Genomic DNA, 23900 nt, shown 5'->3' with positions numbered 1-23900 from the left:
GACACCACCTTTTTCGAGCCCACAACACACACCCAAAGGATCAACGACACCACCCCGGGCCAGGAAATTGAACCCATCACGCCCAACAGCCCGGCAACGCCAGGCTCACCCAGCAGCCCCAACAACACACCAGCCCAGCGAGGGCACAGCCAACACACCAGAGCAGACATTTGTACCGAGGCGGTTCACCAGGGAAAGAAAGGCTCCCGACCGCCTCACCTTGTAAATAGTTTTCACTTTGACTTTGGCGGGGGGGAGGGAGCGATGTTGTGTATCTGTAAAACAAGCACTCCCATGTTCTGCCACCAGGGAGCGCATACCCTGAAGTCCCACTCCCACTCGCGTTTTCTGTACACAACTCCCACTCGCGTTTTCTGCCCTTTGGTATTCCATCGCTCCACCCATACCGATTCCACATCATCCAAGCTAATGTCCTTCCTTACTATTGCGTTAATTTCCTCCTTAACCAGCAACGCCACCCCACCTCCTTTTCCTTCCTGTCTATCGTTCCTGAATGTTGAATACCCCTGGATGTTGAGTTCCCAGCCTTGGTCACCCTGGAGCCATGTCTCCGTGATGCCAATTATATATATCCGTTAACAGCTATCTGTGCAGTTAAGTCGCCCACCTTATTACGAATACTTCTCGCATTGAGGCACAGAGTCTTCAGGCTTGTCTTTTTAACACATTTTGTCCCTTTAGAATTTTGCTGTAATGTGACCCTTTTCGCTTTTTGCCTTGGGTTTCTCTGCCCTCCACTTTTACTTTTCTTTTTTCCATCTTTTGCTTCTGCCCCCATTCTACTTCCCTCAGTCTCCCTGCATAGGTTCCCATCCCCCTGCCATATTAGTTTAACTCCTCCCCAACAGCACGAGCAAACACTCCCCCTAGGACATTGGTTCTGGTCCTGGCAAGGTGCAGACCGTCCGGTTTGTACTGGTTCCACCTCTCCCAGAACTAGTTCCAATGTTCCAGGAATTTGAATACCTCCCTTCTGCACCACTCCTCAAGCCATGTATTCATCTGAGCTATCCTGTGATTCCTACTCTGACTAGCACGTGGCACTCCGGAGATTACCACCTTTGAGGTCCTACTTTTTAATTTAACTCCTAGCTCCCTAAATTCGTCTTGTAGCACCTCATCTCGTTTTTTACCTACATCGTTGGTACCTATATGCACGACAACTGGCTGTTCACCCGCCCTCTTCAAAATGTCCTGCAGCCGCTCCGAGACATCCTTGACCCTTGCATCCTGGAGTCTCGATTGCGGCCGCAGAAACGTCTATCTATTCCCCTTACGATAGAATCCCCTACCACTATAGCTCTCCCACTCTTTTTCCTGCCCTCCTGTGTAGCAGAGCCACCCACGGTGCCATGAACTTGGCTGCTGCTGCTCTCCCCTGACAAGTCATCCTCAACAGTACCCAAAACGGTGTATTTGTTTTGCAGGGGGATGACCGCAGGGGACCCCTGCATTACCTTACTTCCACTGCTCTTCCTGTTGGTCACCCATCCCCTATCTGGCTGTGTACTCTTTACCTGCAGTGTGGCCAACTCTCACTAAATGTGTTATTCACATCATTCTCAGCATCGTGAATGCTCCAGAGTAAATCCATCCGCAGCTCCTGTGCCGCAATGTGGTCTGTCAGCAGCTGCAGGCGGATACACTTCCTGCACATGTGGTCGTCAGGGACTGCAGTAAGACCTCCCTGCTCCTATAATCAAATCCCCTAGCTATGAAGGCCAACATACCATTTGCCTTCTTCACCGCCTGCTGTACCTGCATGCCAACTTTCAATGACTGATGTACCATGACACCCAAGTCTCGTTGCACCTCCCCTTTTCCTAATCTGCCGCCATTCAGATAATATTCTGCCTTCGTGTTTTTGCCACCAAAGTGGATAACCTCACATTTATCCACATTATATTGCATCTGCCATGCATTTGCCCAACCTGTCCAAGTCACCCTGCAGCCTCCTCACAGTTCACACTGCCACCCAGTTTAGTGTCATCTGCAAACTTGGAGATATTACACTCAATTCCTTCATCTAATTCATTAATGTATATTGTAAATAGCTGGGGTCCCAGCACTGAGCCCTACGGCACCCCACTGGTCACTGCCTGCCATTCTGAAAAGGACCCGTTTATCCCGACTCTCTGCTTCCTGTCTGCTAACCAGTTCTCTATCCACGTCAGTACATTACCCCCAATACCATGTGCTTTAATTTTGCACACCAATCTCTTGTGTGGGACCTTATCAAAAGCCTTTTGAAAGTCCAAACACACCACATCCACTGGTTCTCCCTTGTCCACTCAACTAGTTACATCCTCAAAAATTTTTCAAGCATTATTTCCGTTTCATAAATCCATGCTGACTTGGACCGATCCTGTCACTGCTTTCCAAATGTGCTGCTATTTCATCTTTAATAATTGATTCCGACATTTTCCCCACTACTGATGTCAGGCTAACCGGTCTATAATTACTCCTTTTCTCTCTACCTCCTTTTTTAAAAGGTGGTGTTACATTAGCTACCTTCCAGTCCATAGGAACTGATCCAGAGTCGATAGACTGTTGAAAAATGATCAGCAATGCATCCACTATTTCTAGGGCCACTTCCTTAAGTACTCTGGGTTGCAGACTACCAGGCCCTGGGGATTTATCGGCCTTCAATCCCATCAATTTCACCAACATAATTTCCAGCCTAATAAGGATTTCCTTCAGTTCCCCCATCTCGCTCGACCCACGGTCCCCTAGTATTTCCGGAAGGTTATTTGTGTCTTCCTTAGTGAAGATAGAACCAAAGTATTTGTTCAACTGGGCTTATTCCCCATTATAAATTCGCCTGAATTGGAATTGTTTCCAGTGGAAGAAGGGTCGGTAATCAGAGGAAACAAATTCAACGCGATATCCAAACGAACCAGAGGCCACGTGAAACTTTTTTTTTTTAAACACAGCGAGTAGTTGTGATCTAGAATGCACTGCCTGAATGGGTGATGGAAGCAAATTCAATAGCAACATTCAAAAGAGAATTGGATAAATACTTGAAGGGAAAAAAAACAACAGGGCTATTGGAAAGAGCAGGGTAATTTGGATAAGTCTGCGAAAGAGGCAGCACAGGCATGATGGACCAAATGGCCTCCTTTGTGCTGTATCATTCTATGATTTACCCAATCTGAATTTATACAATAGTACCCTGTATATTCAAAGTTACATAATATTGCAAAAACACTAAACTATAAAGTTAGCCATTATATACTAGAAATGCGTTCAGAAGTTTCATCCACATATTCCTGCCCATTTCCTCTGGAGCCTACAGTTTCAGTTCTGCAATGTTCCCAGAGCTTGCATGTCCCATTGATAGTGAATGAGTGAGTGAGTGCAAAGTGACATGGGAGTTGTAGTTTTCACTCCTCTCCTCTGGAACTACCATACCGAACATACACCAGAGGAATCAGCATTATATGACAATCAGGAACAAGATTTAGAAATAACTATTTTCTGTAAGCAGTGGGGGAAAAAATCCATAATAAAAAGCTTCCATTTTTTCCTCAAATTATTCAGTACAAGCATGAAGTAAACATTCTGAGCTAAAGTTTTTTTGGGATGAGCTTTTTTTGGTCTGGTGTTTGAGGCAACTTATAAACATCTCTCTCCAGCCTTGGTGCTCAGCCACTGGAACCCAAGTCAATCAGGTTCGAACCATGGCGAATGACCACCTATTAGAAGAAGAGTAGGGAAGTTATCCAGATGTCCTGATCAAGGTTACTGTTTTCATAAAGAGAGACCCTGTTTCTTTAGTCTATCCTCATAAATTTAAGATCGTGACCAAAGAGCAAAAGGAGAGATTAGATTTGCTTCCCTTTATATGAGAGGTTTATTAGGACACAGAATACCATACCAGAAATAGCGGTGGAAGCAGAATCCATAAGAGCTTTTAAAAGGGAAGTGGATAAATATTTATAATTTTTTTTTTAAGTATTGGGAAAGTCAGGGGAATGGAATTTCTATCGAGCTTTTCACAACCAACAGATGTACCAAAGAGCTTTCCAGCCAATTAAGTACTTTTGAAGTAGGAAATGTGGCAGCCAATTTGCACACAGCAATATGATAATGACCAGATAATCTGCTTTTGTTATGTTGATAGAGGGATAAATATTGCCCATGATATCAGGGATAACTCCCCTACTCGTCTTTGAAATAGCGCCATTGGATCTTATATGTCCACCTCAGAGGGCAGACATGGTCTCGGTTTAACGTCTCACCAAAATATGGTACCTCTGACCGTGCAGCACTCCCTCACTAGATTTTTGTGCTCAAGTCTTTGGAATGGGACTTGAACCCATAACCTTCTGACTCAGAGGTGAGAGTGCTACCCACTGAGCCACAGCTGTCACTGGATAACTGCTCTTTCAGAAAACTAGCACAGGTGCTGTGGGCCACGTGGCATCGTTTGGTGCTGCAAAATTCTACAAGCCGAAAATTAGATTTATCCCCAAGCCCCTTGGGACTGGACCACCTACAAATAATACACAAGATGATTTTTGATTGATTGACAGATACTCAATACAACACCAAATGCAGTATTTCCTCTAAAAATGTTTCAATGTTTCATTGCCTTAGGTAATGAGATCAAAACCTACCACATGTTGAAAATATTCTGGAGAAAGACCTTCCAAATGAAGAATTCTATCCTCAAGCCTCTTGATCCTTCGGTAAATGTCAATTGGGACTGGACCACCTACAAATAATATACACAAAAGATTATTTTTTTTTCCCCCATTGATTGATAGGTACTTAATACATAGGTACATAATACAACACAAAATGCTGTACTTCCTGTAAAAATATTTCATCCAATCTTTCAAGTTTGGACCAAAGATGAAATTCAAAGTTTAACTCATGGAACAGCACACCACGGTGAGCTCCAACCCTCAAGATCAATAGCACAGATTAGGTTGCATAACTTTCACATGCAGGATAGGTAGTGCAAATACTTCAATAGTGTATTAAATATATTACAAGTCACTTTTACGGATATGAATTTTGTTATTCAATACTTTATGTATTAGATCAGTCACAGTAAAAATACAGTGCTATTATAATTCTAGGTAAGGTTTATTCTATTTAGGAACCACAAAATAGTTTTAATGTTGAAGTTTTTTTTGTTGTGTGGGGGGGGCGGAAAGGAAAACATTTATGTTCTTTTGAGTAATTCTAACTCTGCTGCCTACATAATACTACAATGCCTCAACCTGTTGCAAGAGTCTACAAATGAGCAAGCAGTTGTTCATCCTGCAGAGGGACAAGATCTGGTCCCATCATCCTTACGCACATACTTGAAAATGGTCAAGTTGTCTGTCTAGAGATGTCGAACCGGCCTTGCACCAGAATCTGAAAATGCCCCAAAGCTAAACACTACTAGCATTCCAGGTGGACAGGTCTGTAGTCCACTGGCCTGGAAGTCGACTGTCCTATATAAACATTGCCCACTCAGACAAGGAGGCATCAGTCACCAGTGCTGACGGTTGTGCTAGAGAGCCTCTTACTCATGAGACCACCACCTGAGACCCAGAACTGCATCTCTATTTCCACAAAAGGATGACAGTCAAAGTAAGTTCAACTGTACTGATCTCATAAACAATTAAGCATTCTGGATGGTGAGGTTCATAAAGATGGTGTTCTTCTTCAATCCTTGACAGCTACCGAATAGGACACACAAGTGTTACAAGAACTTAGAGACGCATGTAACAAGGGTAATACGGTAATCATGGGGGACTTTAATCTACATATGGACTGGGCAAACCAAATTTATAGTAAAAGGGTAGAGGAAGAATTCGTGGAATGTGTACAAGACAGTTTTCTAGATCAGTATGTTGAGGAACCAACTAGGGAACAGGCTATTTTAGATCTAGTATTGTGCAATGAAAAAGGGTTAATTAATAACCTTGTAGTAAAGGGGCCTTTAAGGAAGGGTGACCATATGATAGAATTTTATATTGAGTTGGAAAGTGATTTAGTTAAATCCGAAACTAGGGTCTTAAATTTAAACAAAGCAAACTACGTAGGTATGAGGGGTGTGTTAGCCAAGTTAAATTGGGAAACTACATTAAAAGGTATGACGGTAGACGACAAACAACGGCTAGCATTTAAAGAATTAATACATAATTTACAACAAACATACATTCCTTTAAAGTATAAAAGCCCCACAGGAGTTACATCAAAGGACTGTCCTCAAGCCATCCCAAAGCACTTCAGTCAATTACCTACTTTGAAGTCTAGTTACTTTCTGACATGCCACCAATTTACATACAGTGGAATCCTAAAATCAGCAAAATGGGAGGATCTGCTTCAATGTGCCAGTCTTGGAATAGTCAGAAGTTCTGTTTAAAATCTAACACCTCGTCCATATGCTCAACTAAATGTCCTACGCCACACAAGGAAGTACATATTTAAAATCTGCAACCACAGTAGCCAACTGAACAAGACTCTGCTATATTAAGAGAGTCTGAAGATGTCCCTTGACCAGGGTTTGGGACCTTTCTCTGAATGACCCATGGGCAGTCTTAGCTGCAGGTTCAGGCTTGTAAACCCTCTGATAAAAAAGGAAACCAAAGAACTGAGGTCATTGAACAAGTCCCAATGCCTAATAAGGCAGGAATCACATGACTGGCCACAGCTTTGGCACTGAGGAATTATCAATCAAGTGAAAAGAATGGTGAGAAAAGATCAGTTATCCATTCTTACCCTATTAATTAGAGGGTGAAACAATGTGCATCATCCTCCGCAAACCACTAGTGACACTAACTACTGGAGAGAGCAAAAGGGGAAAAACCTTTAGCTAATTTCAGGAAAAACTTTGGGCAACTTCCACCCAACAGATATTCAAGCAAGCTCCAAGAAACCATGGTTACCCATCACAATGCACACTAAAACTAAACATACTGCCCCATGCAGCACAAGATGGGACATATTTTCTCTGACAGTAGATATCTTACAGACAACAAAACTGATCGTGCATAGTGTGGGCGGGATGCCGTGGTAAAGATTACAGGTGCTCATGATATGCTTTTGGAGCAATAGCAGAGACAGCAATCATGGCTACAACCAAGGCGAAAGCCCTTCAAAACAGTGTTGAAGATAGCCAAGTTGTAGCCATCTCTTTTTCTCGCTTTTCAAAAACTGATGAACAACGAAAAGAAAGATAAAAATGGCCAGATGAATGGAAAATCTCAGGATAAAGGACTGTGAAAAAAAACAGTATAATAAATTAGCAAAAAATCAATGTCATAACAGAAGCTTTAATGACAGACGCACATGCGAGTATCAAATATGTTTCCTGATGGTGGAGAAAATAGACCAACCTCTATGTTGGAACAGTTCCTTATAAACAGCTTGGGCACAGGAAGGTGTCATGTTGGTAATGGTGATGGAAGAAAGCAATGGTAGTAGCAAGTGGGTGGTAAAAGTGGTGGGGAGTGGTTATAAAGCTTCAAAAAGGAAAGGAGGCAGCAATTTAGAGGCTCCAGAGAGTTTGGTGTCGAGCATGGAAGATGGTGGTGGGATGAGGTGCAAGCAGGAAAGAGGGAGTTCGGGCAGTTACAATGAAGAGAATACAGAGGCAAAGGAAAGCAATGGATTATTCAGGGTGTGCAGACTAAAACAAAACCCAAACACGAGGAGTGGGAAAGATAAGAAAGAATTGGCAGTAATAGCACTTTATAACATCCTCCGATTTCAATGGATGCTTGCTGGGATTTTTTGTTGTTGCATTCTCTAACCTGTAATTTTCTGTCCATTCATTTTTTTTTTTTAAATGCTACTGATGCATCTGGGTAAATTGTGCACATGCTCAGAATGCAGCACTTGCCTTCAGCTGACAAGAATCACAACTCCAGACAAAAATATGAAGTCAAAGCCCAGACTTCTGAGAAGCTCAGTCATTCAAGTGCAACTTTACTGAAGGTATTAAAATACACAAAAAAGCTAATTCACTAAATAACATTAATATTGTGAAATATATAATTTATTTTATTTAAATCTTTATTTTGAACATTAGAAATTTCAGATGCTGAGATAAAAATAACAAGATAACTTTTTTCCCCCCAAACCATTTTAATTGATTTAACTGGCTCACTTAAAAAAAAAGGTTTTCCTGAGTATTCTCATTTGGAACTTGCTTTCCCTAAGTATTTAGTAGTCTCTGATTGCCAGTTTTCTAGTGTTTTACTGTTTTTGATTGGTTTGTTCCCTGCTTCTACATTTGTGATTAGCAGCCAAAGTGCTACTGCAAAAGTGACAAAAGGAAGTGTGAGCTTGTTGCAAGACTTTTAATATATTTAGAGACAGAAAACTATAGATGGATATAGAGGAATACTTAATACTATTTACATGGAAAAGAAATTGTAACTCAGTATAAAAAGATGAATTGTAAATTTATATACAAGTGTACATCAAAAGCTTATACCCAAGAACAGATAAATGGACAAATAGAGTCAGAGATTACACAAGTTTTCTTCACAATTGCTAGAATCCCTCACCTATCTCCAATTTATTACTACAGGAAATTTTTATCACTGAGTTCTGTTAATCTTTGTCTAATAAGTTTGAGTGCTCATAAGCAAACTAAAACATACAATTTATACTAATATTATAGTTACAATGTATACAAGGCAATATTAAATTATTTCAAATAAAGCTCAAATTTCAATAAATTGCAAGGTAAAACTTTTGGTAATCAACAATATGCTACTTCTTGACAAACTTACAATGGCATCACTTATTAAACCTCGTGTTTCTTGTACATGACCATATAAAAGGTTTGTTTCTGCAGTGCCTGTAGTAGCACTGACCAAAAATAGAAAAGTATTCATTTAATTAAAAGACAAACTAAAAGAAACTTGAATTGATTCTAACACTACAATCTAATTTTACAGTTCAGATACCAGTGCTAAAGTGACCAAATATTGTCTTTGCAGTTTATGCCACCATATGAATTTCACATTATTTTGCAATCATTCCTTTGTATTCTTTATTTAATACATCTTTTAAAAGAATACAAAGTGAACTTCACCTATTGGAAGCTTCAAATGGGTCTCCATATTTTGAAGCCTCTCTTCAATAGCAGGGTTACCACAGCTTTGTGTCATAGTATCAGGTTTCTGCAGAGATTCTCCCGCGCCTTCAGTCCTTGTCTGAGGCCCGTATGTATTCACAACTCTTGAAACTGCAATAAAAATGGTTTTGAAAAATATATGGAAGGTGTACAAGTTTTTTTTTGCTCTATTACTAGAAAGGATGAATTTCACGAAGCAGCAACCACTTAACTAATCTGCGAGGTGCACTTCAAAATGCATTCAAAACTCAACAGTAATCATCCCCAGAATGCAATATTACATCATTATTCGTGAACTGATGTTCATTCTCTGAATTGTCAGAGACACAACCATTGCTCACACTCAAGTTAGTCCTGCAGGCTACTCAAGGTAAAATAATGCATAGTCATTGATTCAGTCGCCTCATTGCAACTTTTAGGATATTGCTATAGCTCATGCTGACTTAAGTGTCTGTAGAATGACTGGACCAAATGGGATATATCCTCAAAGAAATGAATGAAGAAATAAGCAAAGGTCTGGTTAATATTTTTAAAAGCTCTATTGTTTCAGAATTGTACAATTCTTGTTACAATTTTTTTTTAAATCACTGATGTTAATCTAAACAATCATAGTGGGGAAAGTGCCAGATTGAAATTAACAGGATGCTCTTAATGCACAGTAGCCTATTGGTTATGGTATGGGACTAGCAAGCCAGCTGGGTTGTGCGATACAATTTCAACAGGATAAGTTCTAAAATTGAATTCAATAATCTGGTAAATTTTGGGCAAGCACCAAAAAAAAGTGACCATGAAAGTTGCCAGATTGTTGTAAAAGCTCAACTTGTTCACCAATGTCCTTCAGGGAAGGAGACCTGCCGCTCTTACACAGACTGGCTTGCATGTGACTCCGGTCCCACAATGTAAATTTAACTCAATATTCTCTGAAATAGCCTAACAAGCCACTTAGTTGTAATACAACTTAGAAACATAGAAAATAGGTGCAGGAGTAGGCCATTCAGCCCTTCTAGCCTGCACCGCCATTCAATGAGTTCATGGCTGAACATGAAACTTCAGTACCCCCTTCCTGCTTTCTCGCCATAACCCTTGATCCCCCGAGTAGTAAGGACTTCATCTAACTCCCTTTTGAATATATTTAGTGAATTGGCCTCAACTACTTTCTGTGGTAGAGAATTCCACAGGTTCACCACTCTCTGGGTGAAGAAGTTTCTCCTCATCTCGGTCCTAAATGGCTTACCCCTTATCCTCAGACTGTGACCCCTGGTTCTGGACTTCCCCAACATTGGGAACATTCTTTCTGCATCTAACCTGTCTAAACCTGTCAGAATTTTAAACGTTTCTATGAGATCCCCTCTCATTCTTCTGAACTCCAGTGAATACAAGCCCAGTTGATCCAATCTTTCTTGATAGGTCAGTCCCGCCATCCCGGGAATCAGTCTGGTGAACCTTCGCTGCACTCCCTCAATAGCAAGAATGTCCTTCCTCAAGTTAGGAGACCAAAACTGTACACAATACTCCAGGTGTGGCCTCACCAAGGCCCTGTACAACTGTAGCAACACCTCCCTGCCCCTGTATTCAAATCCCCTCGCTATGAAGGCCAACATGCCATTTGCTTTCTTAACCGCCTGCTGTACCTGCATGCCAACCTTCAATGACTGATGTACCATGACACCCAGGTCTCGTTGCACCTTCCCTTTTCCTAATCTGTCACCATTCAGATAATAGTCTGTCTCTCTGTTTTTACCACCAAAGTGGATAACCTCACATTTATCCACATTATACTTCATCTGCCATGCATTTGCCCACTCACCTAACCTATCCAAGTCACTCTGCAGCCTAATAGCATCCTCCTCGCAGCTCACACTGCCACCCAACTTAGTATCATCTGCAAATTTGGAGATACTGCATTTAATCCCCTCGTCTAAATCATTAATGTACAATGTAAACAGCTGGGGCCCCAGCACAGAACCTTGCGGCACTCCACTAGTCACTGCCTGCCATTCTGAAAAGTACCCGTTTACTCCTACTCTTTGCTTCCTGTCTGACAACCAGTTCTCAATCCACATCAGCACACTACCCCCAATCCCATGTGCTTTAACTTTGCACATTAATCTCTTGTGTGGGACCTTGTCGAAAGCCTTCTGAAAGTCCAAATATACCACATCAACTGGTTCTCCTTTGTCCACTTTACTGGAAACATCCTCAAAAAATTCCAGAAGATTTGTCAAGCATGATTTCCCTTTCACAAATCCATGCTGACTTGGACCTATCATGTCACCATTTTCCAGATGCACTGCTATGACATCCTTAATAATTGATTCCATCATTTTACCCACTACTGAGGTCAGGCTGACCGGTCTATAATTCCCTGTTTTCTCTCTCCCTCCTTTTTTAAAAAGTGGGGTTACATTGGCTACCCTCCACTCCATAGGAACTGATCCAGAGTCAATGGAATGTTGGAAAATGACTGTCAATGCATCCGCTATTTCCAAGGCCACCTCCTTAAGTACTCTAGGATGCAATCCATCAGGCCCTGGGGATTTATCGGCCTTCAATCCCATCAATTTCCCCAAAACAATTTCCCGACTAATAAAGATTTCCCTCAGTTCCCCCTCCTTACTAGACCCTCTGACCCCTTTTATATCCGGAAGGTTGTTTGTATCCTCCTTAGTGAATACCGAACCAAAGTACTTGTTCAATTGGTCCGCCATTTCTTTGTTCCCCGTTATGACTTCCCCTGATTCTGACTGCAGTGGACCTACGTTTGTCTTCACCAACCTTTTTCTCTTTACATACCTATAGAAACTTTTGCAATCCGCCTTAATGTTCCCTGCAAGCTTCTTCTCGTACTCCATTTTCCCTGTCCTAATCAAACCCTTTGTCCTCCTCTGCTGAGTTCTAAATTTCTCCCAGTCCCCAGGTTCGCTGCTATTTCTGGCCAATTTGTATGCCACTTCCTTGGCTTTAATACTATCCCTGATTTCCCTAGATAGCCACGGTTGAGCCACCTTCCCCTTTTTATTTTTACGCCAGACAGGAATGTACAATTGTTGTACTTCATCCATGCGGTCTCTAAATGTCTGCCATTGCCCATCCACAGTCAACCCCCTAAGTATCATTCGCCAATCTATCCTAGCCAATTCACGCCTCATACCTTCAAAGTTACCCTTCTTTAAGTTCTGGACCATGGTCTCTGAAATTACTGTTTCATTCTCCATCCTAATGCAGAATTCCACCATATTATGGTCACTCTTCCCCAAGGGGCCTCGCACAATGAGATTGCTAATTAATCCTCTCTCATTACACAACACCCAGTCTAAGATGGCCTCCCCCCTAGTTGGTTCCTCAACATATTGGTCTAGAAAACCATCCCTTATGCACTCCAGGAAATCCTCCTCCACCGTATTGCTTCCAGTTTGGCTAGCCCAATCTATGTGCATATTAAAGTCACCCATTATAACTGCTACACCTTTATTGCATGCACCCCTAATTTCCTGTTTGATGCCCTCCCCAACATCCCTATTACTGTTTGGAGGTCTGTACACAACTCCTACTAACGTTTTTTGCCCTTTGGTGTTCTGCAGCTCTACCCATATAGATTCCACATTCCACATTCTATTGGCAACTAAGGATAAGCAATATATGCAGACATGCCAGCAATTCCAAGAACAAGTAACTATTTTTTTAAATCTAGAGTACAGAGCCATATGGAGTCTGCATGGATTTAAAGAGGTCATGCCTCACAAATCAATTGGAATTCTTTGGGAAGGCAACAAAATTAATGGGAGAGGGTTTATGCATATTTAATTTACTTGGATTTTAAGGAGGAATTTGAAAGCAAAAGGCAGTAGGATCTTCCACCAAGTTTGTGGCATGTTCTGCAGAGGACTTTTCTGCGTTCTCTACAATTCTCATTATGGATAATGAATTTAAAGATACTTGTAATATTCTAATATTTGTCAATAATAGCCCAGCAAGCCACTCAGTTGTATCAAAAACCGTTACAAAAAACTATAATCCACATGGACTGCAGCGGCTCACCACTACCTTCTCAAGGGCAATTAGGGAGACAATAAATGCTGGCCTTGCCAGTGACGCCCACATCCCATGAATGAATTTAAAAATTGCTATAGTATGTGACAACTACAAGGGAAGTTAATAGCATTCAAATGAATGGGGACCAGTTAAGCTAGTGAGCAGGAGGTGAATCATAATATAAATTTATAAATATAAGACAGTGTACAGTGCAAAACATGAAATGTACATATGATGGGAGTCCTATTTTGCATTGGTCCGTGAGCAAAAATGGAAAGGCTAAAGGATTTGGGTGCAATTACTGATCATTCCCTTAAAGTTTCAGTCAATGTGAAGCTATTATCAGCTTAACCAAGTATTTGGTTGCATCAGAAGGACATCTGATAAGTCGATTTTGTATAAATTGCTGATGAGGATACATTTGGAAGACTGTATGCACTTTAGAGCACACTTGTCTTTAGAAGAAGATAGAATTACTGGAGAGATAATTGCTAAGAAGGATTACTGGATTAGGGCTCCAAGTTATGAAGACAGAGCCATTGACAAAGGTTGGAACATCATGACCCAGCTTTCTTGATAACCCAGTTTCATGGATAATGTAAAATTTGGACTTTTGAACGCAATTTAATATGGAATTTTGAATGCAGAAGGTATATTGCAAGATTGTGGTGTTCCAGCCTCTTGTCTCCCTCCTCCAGTTCTCAATTCGCATCTTGTTTTAATGACAGCGACTGCAACAGGGTTTACAAATCTCCTCTAAACGGGGCTCTTTACTCGAGAAAAGAGAAGGCTGAGGGGTGACCTATAGACTAGACGTATAGAAGATGTTTCCACTTGTGGGGAGTCCAAAACTAGGGGCTATAAATATTAGATAGTCACTAATAAATCCAATAGGGAATTCAGGTTAAACTTCTTTACCCAAACAGCAGTTAGAATGTGGAACTCGCTACCACGAGGAATAGTTGAGGCGAATAGTTCTTTGAGGATGTAACGAACAAGGTGGATAAAGGGAAACCAGTGGATGTGATGTATTTGGACTTCTAGAAGTCATCTGACAAGGTGCCACAATAAAAGGTTACTGCACAAGATAAACGTTCACAGGGTTGGGGGTAATATATTAAGCATGGATAGAGGATTGGCTAACTAACAGAGAACAGAGTCGGGATAAATGTTTCATTCTCTGGTTGGCAACCAGTAACTAGTGGAGTGCCGCAGGGATCAGTGCTGGGACCCCAACTATTTACAATGTATATTAACGACTTGGAAGAAGGGACTGAGTGTAACATAGCCAAGTTTCCTGACGATACAAAGATGGAAGGAAAAGCAATGTGTGAGGAGGACATAAAAAAATCTGCAAAAGGACATCGACAGGCTAAGTGAGTGGGCAAAAATTTGGCAGATGGAGTATAATGTTGGAAAGTGTCAGGTCTTGCACTTCGGCACAAAAAAAATCAAAGAGCAAGTTATTATTTAAATGGAGAAAGATTGCAAAGTGCCGCAGTACAGTGGGACTTGGGGGTACTTGTGCATGAAACACAAAAGGATAGTATACAGGTACAGCAAGTGATCACGGATGCCAATGGTATCTTGACCTTTATTGCAAAGGGGATGGAGTATAAAAGCAGGGAAGTCTTGCTCCAGCTATGTAAGGTATTGGTGAGGCCACATCTGGAATACTACGTGCAGTTTTGGTTTCCATATTTAGGAAAGGATATACTTGCTTTGGAGGCAGTTCAGGGAAGGTTCACTCGGTTGATTCTGGGGATGAGGGGGTTGACTTATGAGGAAAGGTTGAGTAGGTTGGGCCTCTACTCATTGGAACTCAGAAGAATGAGAGGTGATCTTATCGAAACGTATAAGATTATGAGGGGACTTGACAAGGTGGATGCAGAGATGTTTCCACTGATGAGGAAGACCAGAACTAGAGGGCATGATCTTCGAATAAGGGACCATCCATTTAAAACTGAGGTGAGGAGAAATATCTTAGGGTTGTAAATCTGTGGAATTTGCTGCCTCAGAGGGCTGTGGAAGCTGGGACATTGAATAAATTTAAGACCGAAATAGACAGTTTCTTAAACGATAAGGGGTTATGGGGAGCGGGCGGGGAAGTGGACCTGAGTCCATGATCAGATCAGTCACGATCTTATTGAATGGTGGAGCAGGCTCGAGGAGCCGTATGGCCTACTCCTGCTCCTATTTCATATTTTCTTATGAACAGTATTGATGCATTGAAGGAGAAGTTGGATAAACACACAAGGGAGAAAGGAATAGAAGGTTATGCTGATGGGGTTAGATGAAGAGGGACGGGAGGAAGCTCTTGTGGAACATAAACACCGGCATGGACTAATTGGGGTGAATGGTCTGTTACTGTGCTGTACATTCTATGTAATTCTATGTAAGTGCACCCAGAACTAACAAAGTGCCAAATTTGTATTTTATTAAGTTGTCTTCGCCAACTTAACACACACACATACAAGAGAGCAGACAACAGAGACAGTTGTACTCAAAATACATTAACAATTTCAAAATCATAAAAATGTCTATTATTATTGAAGATAATTCTAGGAGTGATGTGAAGATTCACAATTTCAGCTTTGTTAATTAACCAAAGGTATTAAGCGATATAGGCCAAAGACAGGTATATGGAGTTAGGTCACACATCAGCCATGATCTCACTGAATGGTGGAGCAGGCTTGAGGGGCTCAATGGCCTATTTCTGTTCCTATGTTCCAGTGGATGGCACATATACAGAGCTTTTCACAAGGTCGAACATACCCAAGAGTATTTTTAAGTGAATTTACAATCATATCAAAGCAAAATTACAAGTTAATTCTTGTATGCTGATGGATGAATGAAGATAAATCCTCAGCCTCAATAGGATATTGTAAAAATAAGTAGCACTCTAAGATATAGAAACATAGAAAATAGGTGCAGTAGGAGGCCATTCGGCTCTTCGAGCCTGCACCACCATTCAATATGATCATGGCTGATGATACAACTTCAGTACCCCATTCCTGCTTTCTCTCCATACCACTTGATCCCTTTAGCTGTAAGGGCCACATCTAACTCCCTTTTGAATATATCTAACGAACTGGCCTCAACAACTTTCTGTGGTAGAGAATTCCACAGGTTCACAATTCTGAGTGAAGAAGTTTCTCCTCATCTCGGTCCTAAATGGCTTACCTCTTATCCTTAGACTGTGACCCCTGGTTCTGGACATCCCAAACATCGGGAACATTCTTCCTGCATCTAACCTGTCCAATCCCGTCAGAATTTTATATGTTTCTATGAGATCCTCTCTCATTTCTTCTAAATTCCAGTGAATATAAGTTTAGTCGATCCAGTCTTTCTTCATATGTCAGTCCTGCCATCCCGGGAATCAGTCTGGTGAACCTTCGCTGCACACCCTCAATAGCAAGAATGTCCTTCCTCAGATTAGGAGACTAAAACTGCACACAATATTCAAGGTGTGGCTTCACCAAGGCCCTGTATAACTGCAGTAAGACCTCTCTGTTCCTATTCTCAAATCCTCTCGCTATGAAGGCCAACATGCCATTTGCCTTCTTCACCTCCTTCTGGACCTGTATGCCAACTTTCAATGACTGATGTATCATGACACCCAGGTCTCGTTGCACCTTCCCTTTTTCTAATCTGTCACCATTCAGATAATATTCTGCCTTCCTGTTTTTGCCACCAAAGTGGATAACCTCACATTTATCTACATTATACTGCATCTGCCATGCATTTGCCCACTCACCTAAACTGTCCAAGTCACCCTGCAGCCTCTTAGCATCCTCCTTACAGCTCACACTGCCCACCCAACTTAGTGACATCTGCAAACTTGGAGATATTGCATTCAATTCCTTTGTCAAAATCATTAATGTATATTGAAAATAGCTAGGGTCCCAGCACTGAACCTTGCGGTACCCCACTAGTCACTGCCTGCCGTTCTGAAAAGGACCCGTTTATTCCTACTCTTTGCTTCCTGTCTGCCAACCAGTTCTCTATCTACGTCAATACATTAGCCCCAATACCATGTGCTTTAATTTTGCACACTAATCTCTTGTGTGGGACCTTGTCAAAAGCCTTTTGAAAGTCCAAATACACCACATCCACTGGTTCATCCCATTTCCACCCTACTAATTACATCCTCAAAAAATTCGAGAAGATTTGTCAAGATATGAAATCAACGTACCTTTTATATGACTTTTGAAACCAGGGTGCGGCGTGAAAACTGCGTCTGTTCTCGCACAGCTGTTTTCTAGTTAAAAACAGATTTATTTGACTAAGTCTAATCATAAAAAGTCAATATGGTAAAAACAATTTTCAAAGCAAATGAAATAGGTATAAAAGTTGACGTAACAAAAACCTCTTTTCCCAATTACTAGGAGTGTCTTACGACATGGTAATGAAAAATCAAGCAAACAGATCAGTTTTTCCACACATATCCTATAAATTAGCATTGAATTTATATAGCGCCTTTCACGACCAATGGACGTCTCAAAGCGCTTTACAGCCAATTAAGTACTTTTAGAGTGCAGTCACTGTTGTAATGTAGGAAACGCAGTAGCCAATTTGCGCACAAGCTAGCTCCCACAAACAGCAAAGTGATTTGTTATGTTGATTGAGGGATAAATATTGACCAGGACAACGGGGATAACTTCACTACTCTTCTTCAAAAATTGCCATGGGATCTATTATGTCCACTTGAGAGCAGACAGGGCCTCCGTTTAACGTCTCATCTGAAAGTCACCACCTCCAACAGCACAGCACTGCTCAGCCTTGATTATTTTGTGCTCAAGGCCCTGGAGTGGGACTTGAACCCACAACCTTCTGACTCCAAGGCGAGAGTGCTACCCACTGAGCCACAGCTGACACTCTATATTGCCATCTTTCTCTATCTTGTGTTCGAAAAAATGTTACATCAATATAGCTTTTACTAATTGACAACTAACCTAGATTACAATTAATAACATTGCAGAATTCACGGATGTTGTTTTCATTGATCTCTGCCTGTTTTCGCTCCATGAATGCTGAAATTCTTCTTTCAATCTGTGAGACAAGAAAGATGACATGGGAAATAGTTTCACCTACTCAAGTTAAAATAAAACAATCTCCACATAATAATATCAATGGAGGATATGGAAAATGTAATTAAATCTTACTTCATCTCTGCTTGCCTTGATCTGAACCAATTCTGTTTCAGTTTGAATATTTGGTTCGTCTTGTCCTTCAGGCTTGTTTTGTGCATCGTTTAGCAATATTTTTGTTCTTAGATTCATTGTTTTATTTGAAATTTGCTCATGGCCATCATTTGCTGAATTTGAGTCACTATCAGCTTTTATAGGAAGCACCATCTTGTCTGTATTTCTAGTCCCAGATGTGCCATTTCTCACCAATAATTTCAGCTTGTCTGAAACACACTAACAATAAAATGTTACTAAACTATTTGAAGTCCAAACTAACTGAGCAGTTATAGTGTGATTAATGCAAATCAGTTACTGTTTTAATATTAAGCTACATCAACTAAATTTATATGGTTAGTTTTTTTTTGCTCAGCTGGATGTCTTGACATGTGGGAATCCCATCACCATTTACAAGTCTCCATAATAAGCTACTGAGTAATCCAGAGTTTCTGCTGCCCAATTTGGACGGTACACTTTCTTGTCCTACAAGGACACATCCTAGTTATCCAACTTTAGAATTAATGCACAAGTGGCAGTGTCAAAGCTTAAGGATCTCAGTTTAACCAGCCAAAACCACACAAGCTTCCCAGCACAAATCACTGATAAACTTTCTACTGCTTGTTTAGCCAGACCTCCCTATCCGTGGTTTGCAGGATTATCTGGAGCAGAGTGTGATAAATCCCAACCCAGGTGATGGGTCTTCTGCTCCAAACCAGACTGGCTGCTTAATCATTAATCTTAATCATTAATCATTAACCTGTACCAATGCAGACCCATTTGGCTCAGGAACAGAAATACTAAATCTGTCAGAGGGTTGACTTTGTTCCTAACTTCCATAGCCTGGTGAGTCATCTTGGAGCCACCTCGACTCCAAAAGAGATCCTGCTCATCTCAGTCCACCCCCACATCCTCCCAAGACAGACATAGACAACTGACATGAATGGGTTTGAGCCCGTGTTAGACAGACAGCAGTTACCAAGGGCTCCTGAGGCACAGCATAGTGAGCAGCACAACTCAACATAAAATGTACAACCGCCACCGTTCGCCATTAAACAGTAGAAGTAGCAAAACTTCAGCAGCATCTGCTTACCTCTCTGCAATCCAATCATGGTAGGCACTAAACGCTGGATATAATTAGCATATGCTCTCATACCCGGTCTCTGGGTAACACCCTCCAGAAGCTTTTGTTTCAAATCTCAGACTTTTATTCAATGGACATCTGCGTTCAGCATGGTGACAAGACTAAGACAGGGCAGCTTGCGATGTGCCAATCACCTTGATGATCTGAATAAATAGAGCTGCTGTTACTGTCACCAGCCTCTGCTTCCAGCCTCAATCCAGGAAGGCCTTCGCACTTGCCCTTACTTCCTAGATTTTGCTATTGCCCACCGCTAGATAACTAATGCCACTCCATCTTTGCTTCAGATGAGCCCTCATGTCTCATTCCATCATCACTAACAGCCCCGCGTCCTACACTATACACGCAAAGTACATAATTAATTCATTTCCAGATTCATGGTAGTAATACATTTCTTGAGCTTCGTTATTGTGGTTTTGTCATGTTAAGTTACTTTCAGGTTTCCATTAATATATAGAACAATTTTCTTAAAGAAAAATTATACCTGTATTTACACTTACCTCCAAATCAAGAATATACTGTTGGAGCAAGCTACTAAGGTGTGCTGGGTTAAGTGCTGGCAGACTCTGAAGCTTGCATAGATCAACAGTAATATTTAGAACATCATCTCCAACATTAAGCTTTAAGAGAAAAGACATAAAATATCAAAATCACTAGTTTCCAACATCACACTCCAGACTGCTCCAAATGGTCACGATAAAGCAACTAGTTTGTCAACTATTGTGCAACTGACAACTGACTTAAGAACTACAAATTGAGCTAACAAAAGCAGATTTAATAGACATCAACAGGTAACTCCTGCATATTGAAATGGTCAGTCATTCTACATTTCAATTTGACAGTGTTGAAAGCTTTTATAAAATGCTGGCATCACAACATTTGTCTGCACTTATGGTTTTCTATTTCCAGATAGGGTTCAATCACTACTCTTGTGCTCCACACACACACATCCAAATAACAAAATTGCTTTTACTGTACACATTTCACAAAATGTCTCAGTAGTTTTTCCCCTGTTCTGTTTCCACAGGAATGGGGGAATGTACTGTAATTAATTGTTCGTACACACACCTGATACTTTTATAACAAACATTTGCACTGGGGAATATTATGAACACTGTAGATAAGTCATGTAAACTTTTAAGATTTCTTTGCAAATGACTTACTTGTGGCAATATCAATGGTAGATTAGGTTCCTGTGGTTTGATGCAATACTTCAATCCATTTGTAGTCATTTTTTAAAGTTATTGCTGGCAGCTCAATGGTAATGTCAGAATCTCAGTATTATCTAATCCATCAGATAACTCACTCTCATTAATCCACACCTGGGTGACAACAAGCCCCACTATCTCTTTCTCTGCTAATAGCAGGGCACTGGCCAACTCGGGAGTACTCCCAATCCTCAGTTGTCATTTCCTTCCAGACCCCACTCACTCCCAGATTGTGGCCTTAATTCCTCAGCCCAAGCTTATGGTTTACATGTTGCAGTGGATTAACATAGGGACTTTTCCTTACTTTTAAACCATTAGCAATGAGAGTTTATTAGAGTAGTACAGTGAAGAAGATTGGAACTATGATTAGCATGGAACACAGCTTCCCCCATACCCCCCCCAATCATAGATAGACTCTTACAAGCCTATCTCCCAACCCTTCAAGAAAACTTTTTAAAAACAGACCAGCTGAATTATGTTCAAGGTATTACTGGGAGATGGCAAAAGAGCTTGCATTTATACAGTGCCTTTTTTATCCACCAAAGGTCACAACTAACCAACTACTTGATTATTCCAATCTTCCATCCTCCATAAACTTAAACTCATTCCAATCCCTGCTGCTCGTATCCTAAGTTACCAAGTCCTGTTTATCCATCACCCCTGTGCTCACTGGCCTACTTTGGCTTCCAATCCATTTTCAAATTCTCATACCAGTGTTCAAATTCCTTCATGGCCTCACCCTCCCTATTTCAGTAAACCTCTTTACCTCAGTTATCTCCTCCAGCCTTACAACTCTTCAAGAACACTGCATTCCTCCAACTCTAACCTCTTGTCCATCCCCCACTTCCTTCACCCCACTAATTGTCTAGGCCCTAAGCTCTGGAATTCCCTTCCTAAACCTCTCTCCTCCTTTAAGACACTGCTTAAAACCTACCTCTTTGAGACCAAGCTTTTGGTCATCTGTTCTAATGCCTCTTTCTTTGGCTTGGTCAATTTTTGTCTAATTATGCTCCTGTGAAGCACCTTGAGGTGTTTAGACACAAATAGTTATTACTTTTGAGCCACTTGATATGAAGGCAAAGGCAGGAATTAATTTGCACACAGTATGATCCCACAATGAGGTAAATGACTAGCCGATTTGAAAATTATGTAAACATACAGATCAGTCAACATCTGTTGCTAACTGACCAGTACTTTCAGTTCATGTGTTCTGGTGTTGACTAAAAGATAAATGCTAGTCAGGACAGGGCCTCAATTTAACTTATCTACATAAAATAGTATTATTTGATGATACAATCAGTTTTTTGTCATCACAGTTGATCCTGAGACATTAACTGTTTTTATAAGAGCATAAGAAATAGGAACAGGAATAGGCCATACGGCCCCTCGAGCCTGCTCCGCCATTCAATAAGATCATAGCTGATCTGATCATGGACTCAGCTCCACTTCCCTGCCTGCTCCCCATAACCACTTATCGTTTAAGAAACTGTCTATTTCGGTCATAAATTTATTCAATGTCCCAGCTTCCACAGCTCTCTAAGGCAGCAAATTCCAGATTTACAACCTTAAGATATTTCTCCTCACCTCAATTTTAAATGGATGGCCCCTTATTTGAAGATCATGCCCTCTAGTTCTGGTCTTCCTCATCAGTGGAAACATTCTCTCTGCATCCACCTTGTCAAGCCCCCTCATAATCTTATACGTTTCGATAAGATCACCTCTCATTCTTCTGAATTCCAATGAGTAGAGGCCCAACCTACTCAACCTTTCCTCATAAGTGTACTTTCAGGAAATTATAAACATGGATTATTTTGGATCAGCAACTTCGACACTGGTTTCAAAAACCACAGAACAAATTTTTTCTTATGGAAAAAAATTTTGAAAAATATTTCACATCATACTGCAACTATATTTTGGTGAAACGTGCACAGCATTTTATTTTAAATAGTTCTGATGAATGATCATCGACCTGAAACGTTAACACTGTTTGTCTGTCCACAGATGCTGCCTGACCTGCTGAATGAGTATTTTCCCGCATTTTCTGTTATGTTTTTAATTATATAAGAACAAGGTTTATGTTAACCCAGATTGAAAGCCCATTTCGCACCATCTCACAGATCTTGAGTAAAGGACTGGTTTGTACACCTTTTGGTGCACAACCACACATTACCCATGAGGATATTCTCCTCCTTTTCTTCTAAAAATCAGCGCCTTCGGCACCCGGGTGAACATTCTTGGTGGGCGGCGCTGGAGCTGCCTGTGAATTCTCTGTATGTGGCAGCTTTGCCCACCCGATGGCTGAAGGCACAAGCCCTGAAAACCCAGTTAGTTACTGAGCCGAGTGATTCGGAGAAAGGCCTGTTTAACCAACGCCGAATGCACGCAAGCGACGCCGCTGCCATCCGCTCAGCGCTGCCGCACGGTGCAGCCACTGAAAGTCGGGGGGCCACCGTTACTCCAGACCTCGGCTCCGGCCCGACTTCTCAAAAAAATATCTATTTTAAATGGCCTTTTCAAATCAAAGCGTTATAAGCGGCAGACCTGCTGGTGAAATCGTGTGAGGGACCTGAGCAGGGCGCGCACACTGTCGCCGGCCTCGCTGCCGGGATGTTGAGACGCGGCCTGCGCCGGGTCCGCCGTCGCCATGATACCGAATAGACAAAGCCGGCAGCCCACAATGCCCCGCCCGCCTGTCTGTCTGATCACTGGGCCCAGGATCAGGTCATTGGCAGCACTGCACACAGCACTCCCTGCTTGGTAGATACATAACAAGATCTTCTGTCTGTGGGCTTCTCTCTGCAAAAAAAAACATTTTTTAATATTCTCTTTAATAAGGAGCATATACTTTAGTTATTTAAGTTCAATATTTAACACATTTGCACAAATAGAACAGCATTTTCTGTTCTGATGGAAGGTCATCGACCTGCAACTATTTCATTGAAACTATAAATCAAGTGCCCCCTTATTAAAGGGACACTAAAACCGACAAATTAAACTTTTAACATTAAAGGATCAAATTAAAATATGGTTGCCGGGGGTGATGATGCACTCCTGTCCCTCCGACGCCCACCTCTCGCGTGTACCGGTGGACACCGCGTGCTCCATCTCCAAGGACACCCTGGTTCGGATGTAACCACGGAAGAGAGGCAGGCAGTCGGGCTGAACGACCCCCTTGACCGCCTGCTGCCTGGACCGGTTGATGGCCACCTTGGCCCTGCCCAGGA

At 41.4% G+C, this 23900-nt stretch overlaps 1 protein-coding gene across 4 annotated transcripts in view; it reads right to left on the bottom strand.

The window, feature by feature from the left end:
• The window catches only part of mbip (MAP3K12 binding inhibitory protein 1), a 36378-nt gene extending 13023 nt beyond the window's left edge, over positions 1 to 23355 (bottom strand). Inside the window, exons 1-8 of one of the 4 annotated variants that reach the window (XR_011592942.1) lie at positions 23218 to 23355; positions 22261 to 22458; positions 19969 to 20088; positions 18310 to 18567; positions 18100 to 18196; positions 17340 to 17405; positions 9071 to 9223; positions 4641 to 4738 (exon numbers count right to left, since the gene is read on the bottom strand). Coding sequence is in view for 3 of the 4 variants with exons in the window: in XM_070877454.1 (XP_070733555.1) it covers positions 4641 to 4738; positions 9071 to 9223; positions 17340 to 17405; positions 18100 to 18196; positions 18310 to 18567; positions 19969 to 20088; positions 22261 to 22458; positions 23218 to 23322 (1095 nt within the window). In the remaining variant the exon portion in view is untranslated. Of the gene's footprint in view, positions 1 to 4640; positions 4739 to 9070; positions 9224 to 17339; positions 17406 to 18099; positions 18197 to 18309; positions 18568 to 19968; positions 20089 to 20631; positions 20752 to 22260; positions 22459 to 23217 lie in introns of those variants that run through there. The other 3 variants (XM_070877454.1, XM_070877455.1, XM_070877456.1) reach the window with 3 other exon arrangements.
• Between the last annotated feature and the right edge of the window lie 545 nt (positions 23356 to 23900).

The sequence above is a fragment of the Pristiophorus japonicus genome, chromosome 4, assembly GCF_044704955.1.
Source record: "Pristiophorus japonicus isolate sPriJap1 chromosome 4, sPriJap1.hap1, whole genome shotgun sequence".
NCBI classification, from domain to species: domain Eukaryota; kingdom Metazoa; phylum Chordata; class Chondrichthyes; family Pristiophoridae; genus Pristiophorus; species Pristiophorus japonicus.
This window is presented reverse-complemented; position numbering and strand designations above follow the sequence as displayed.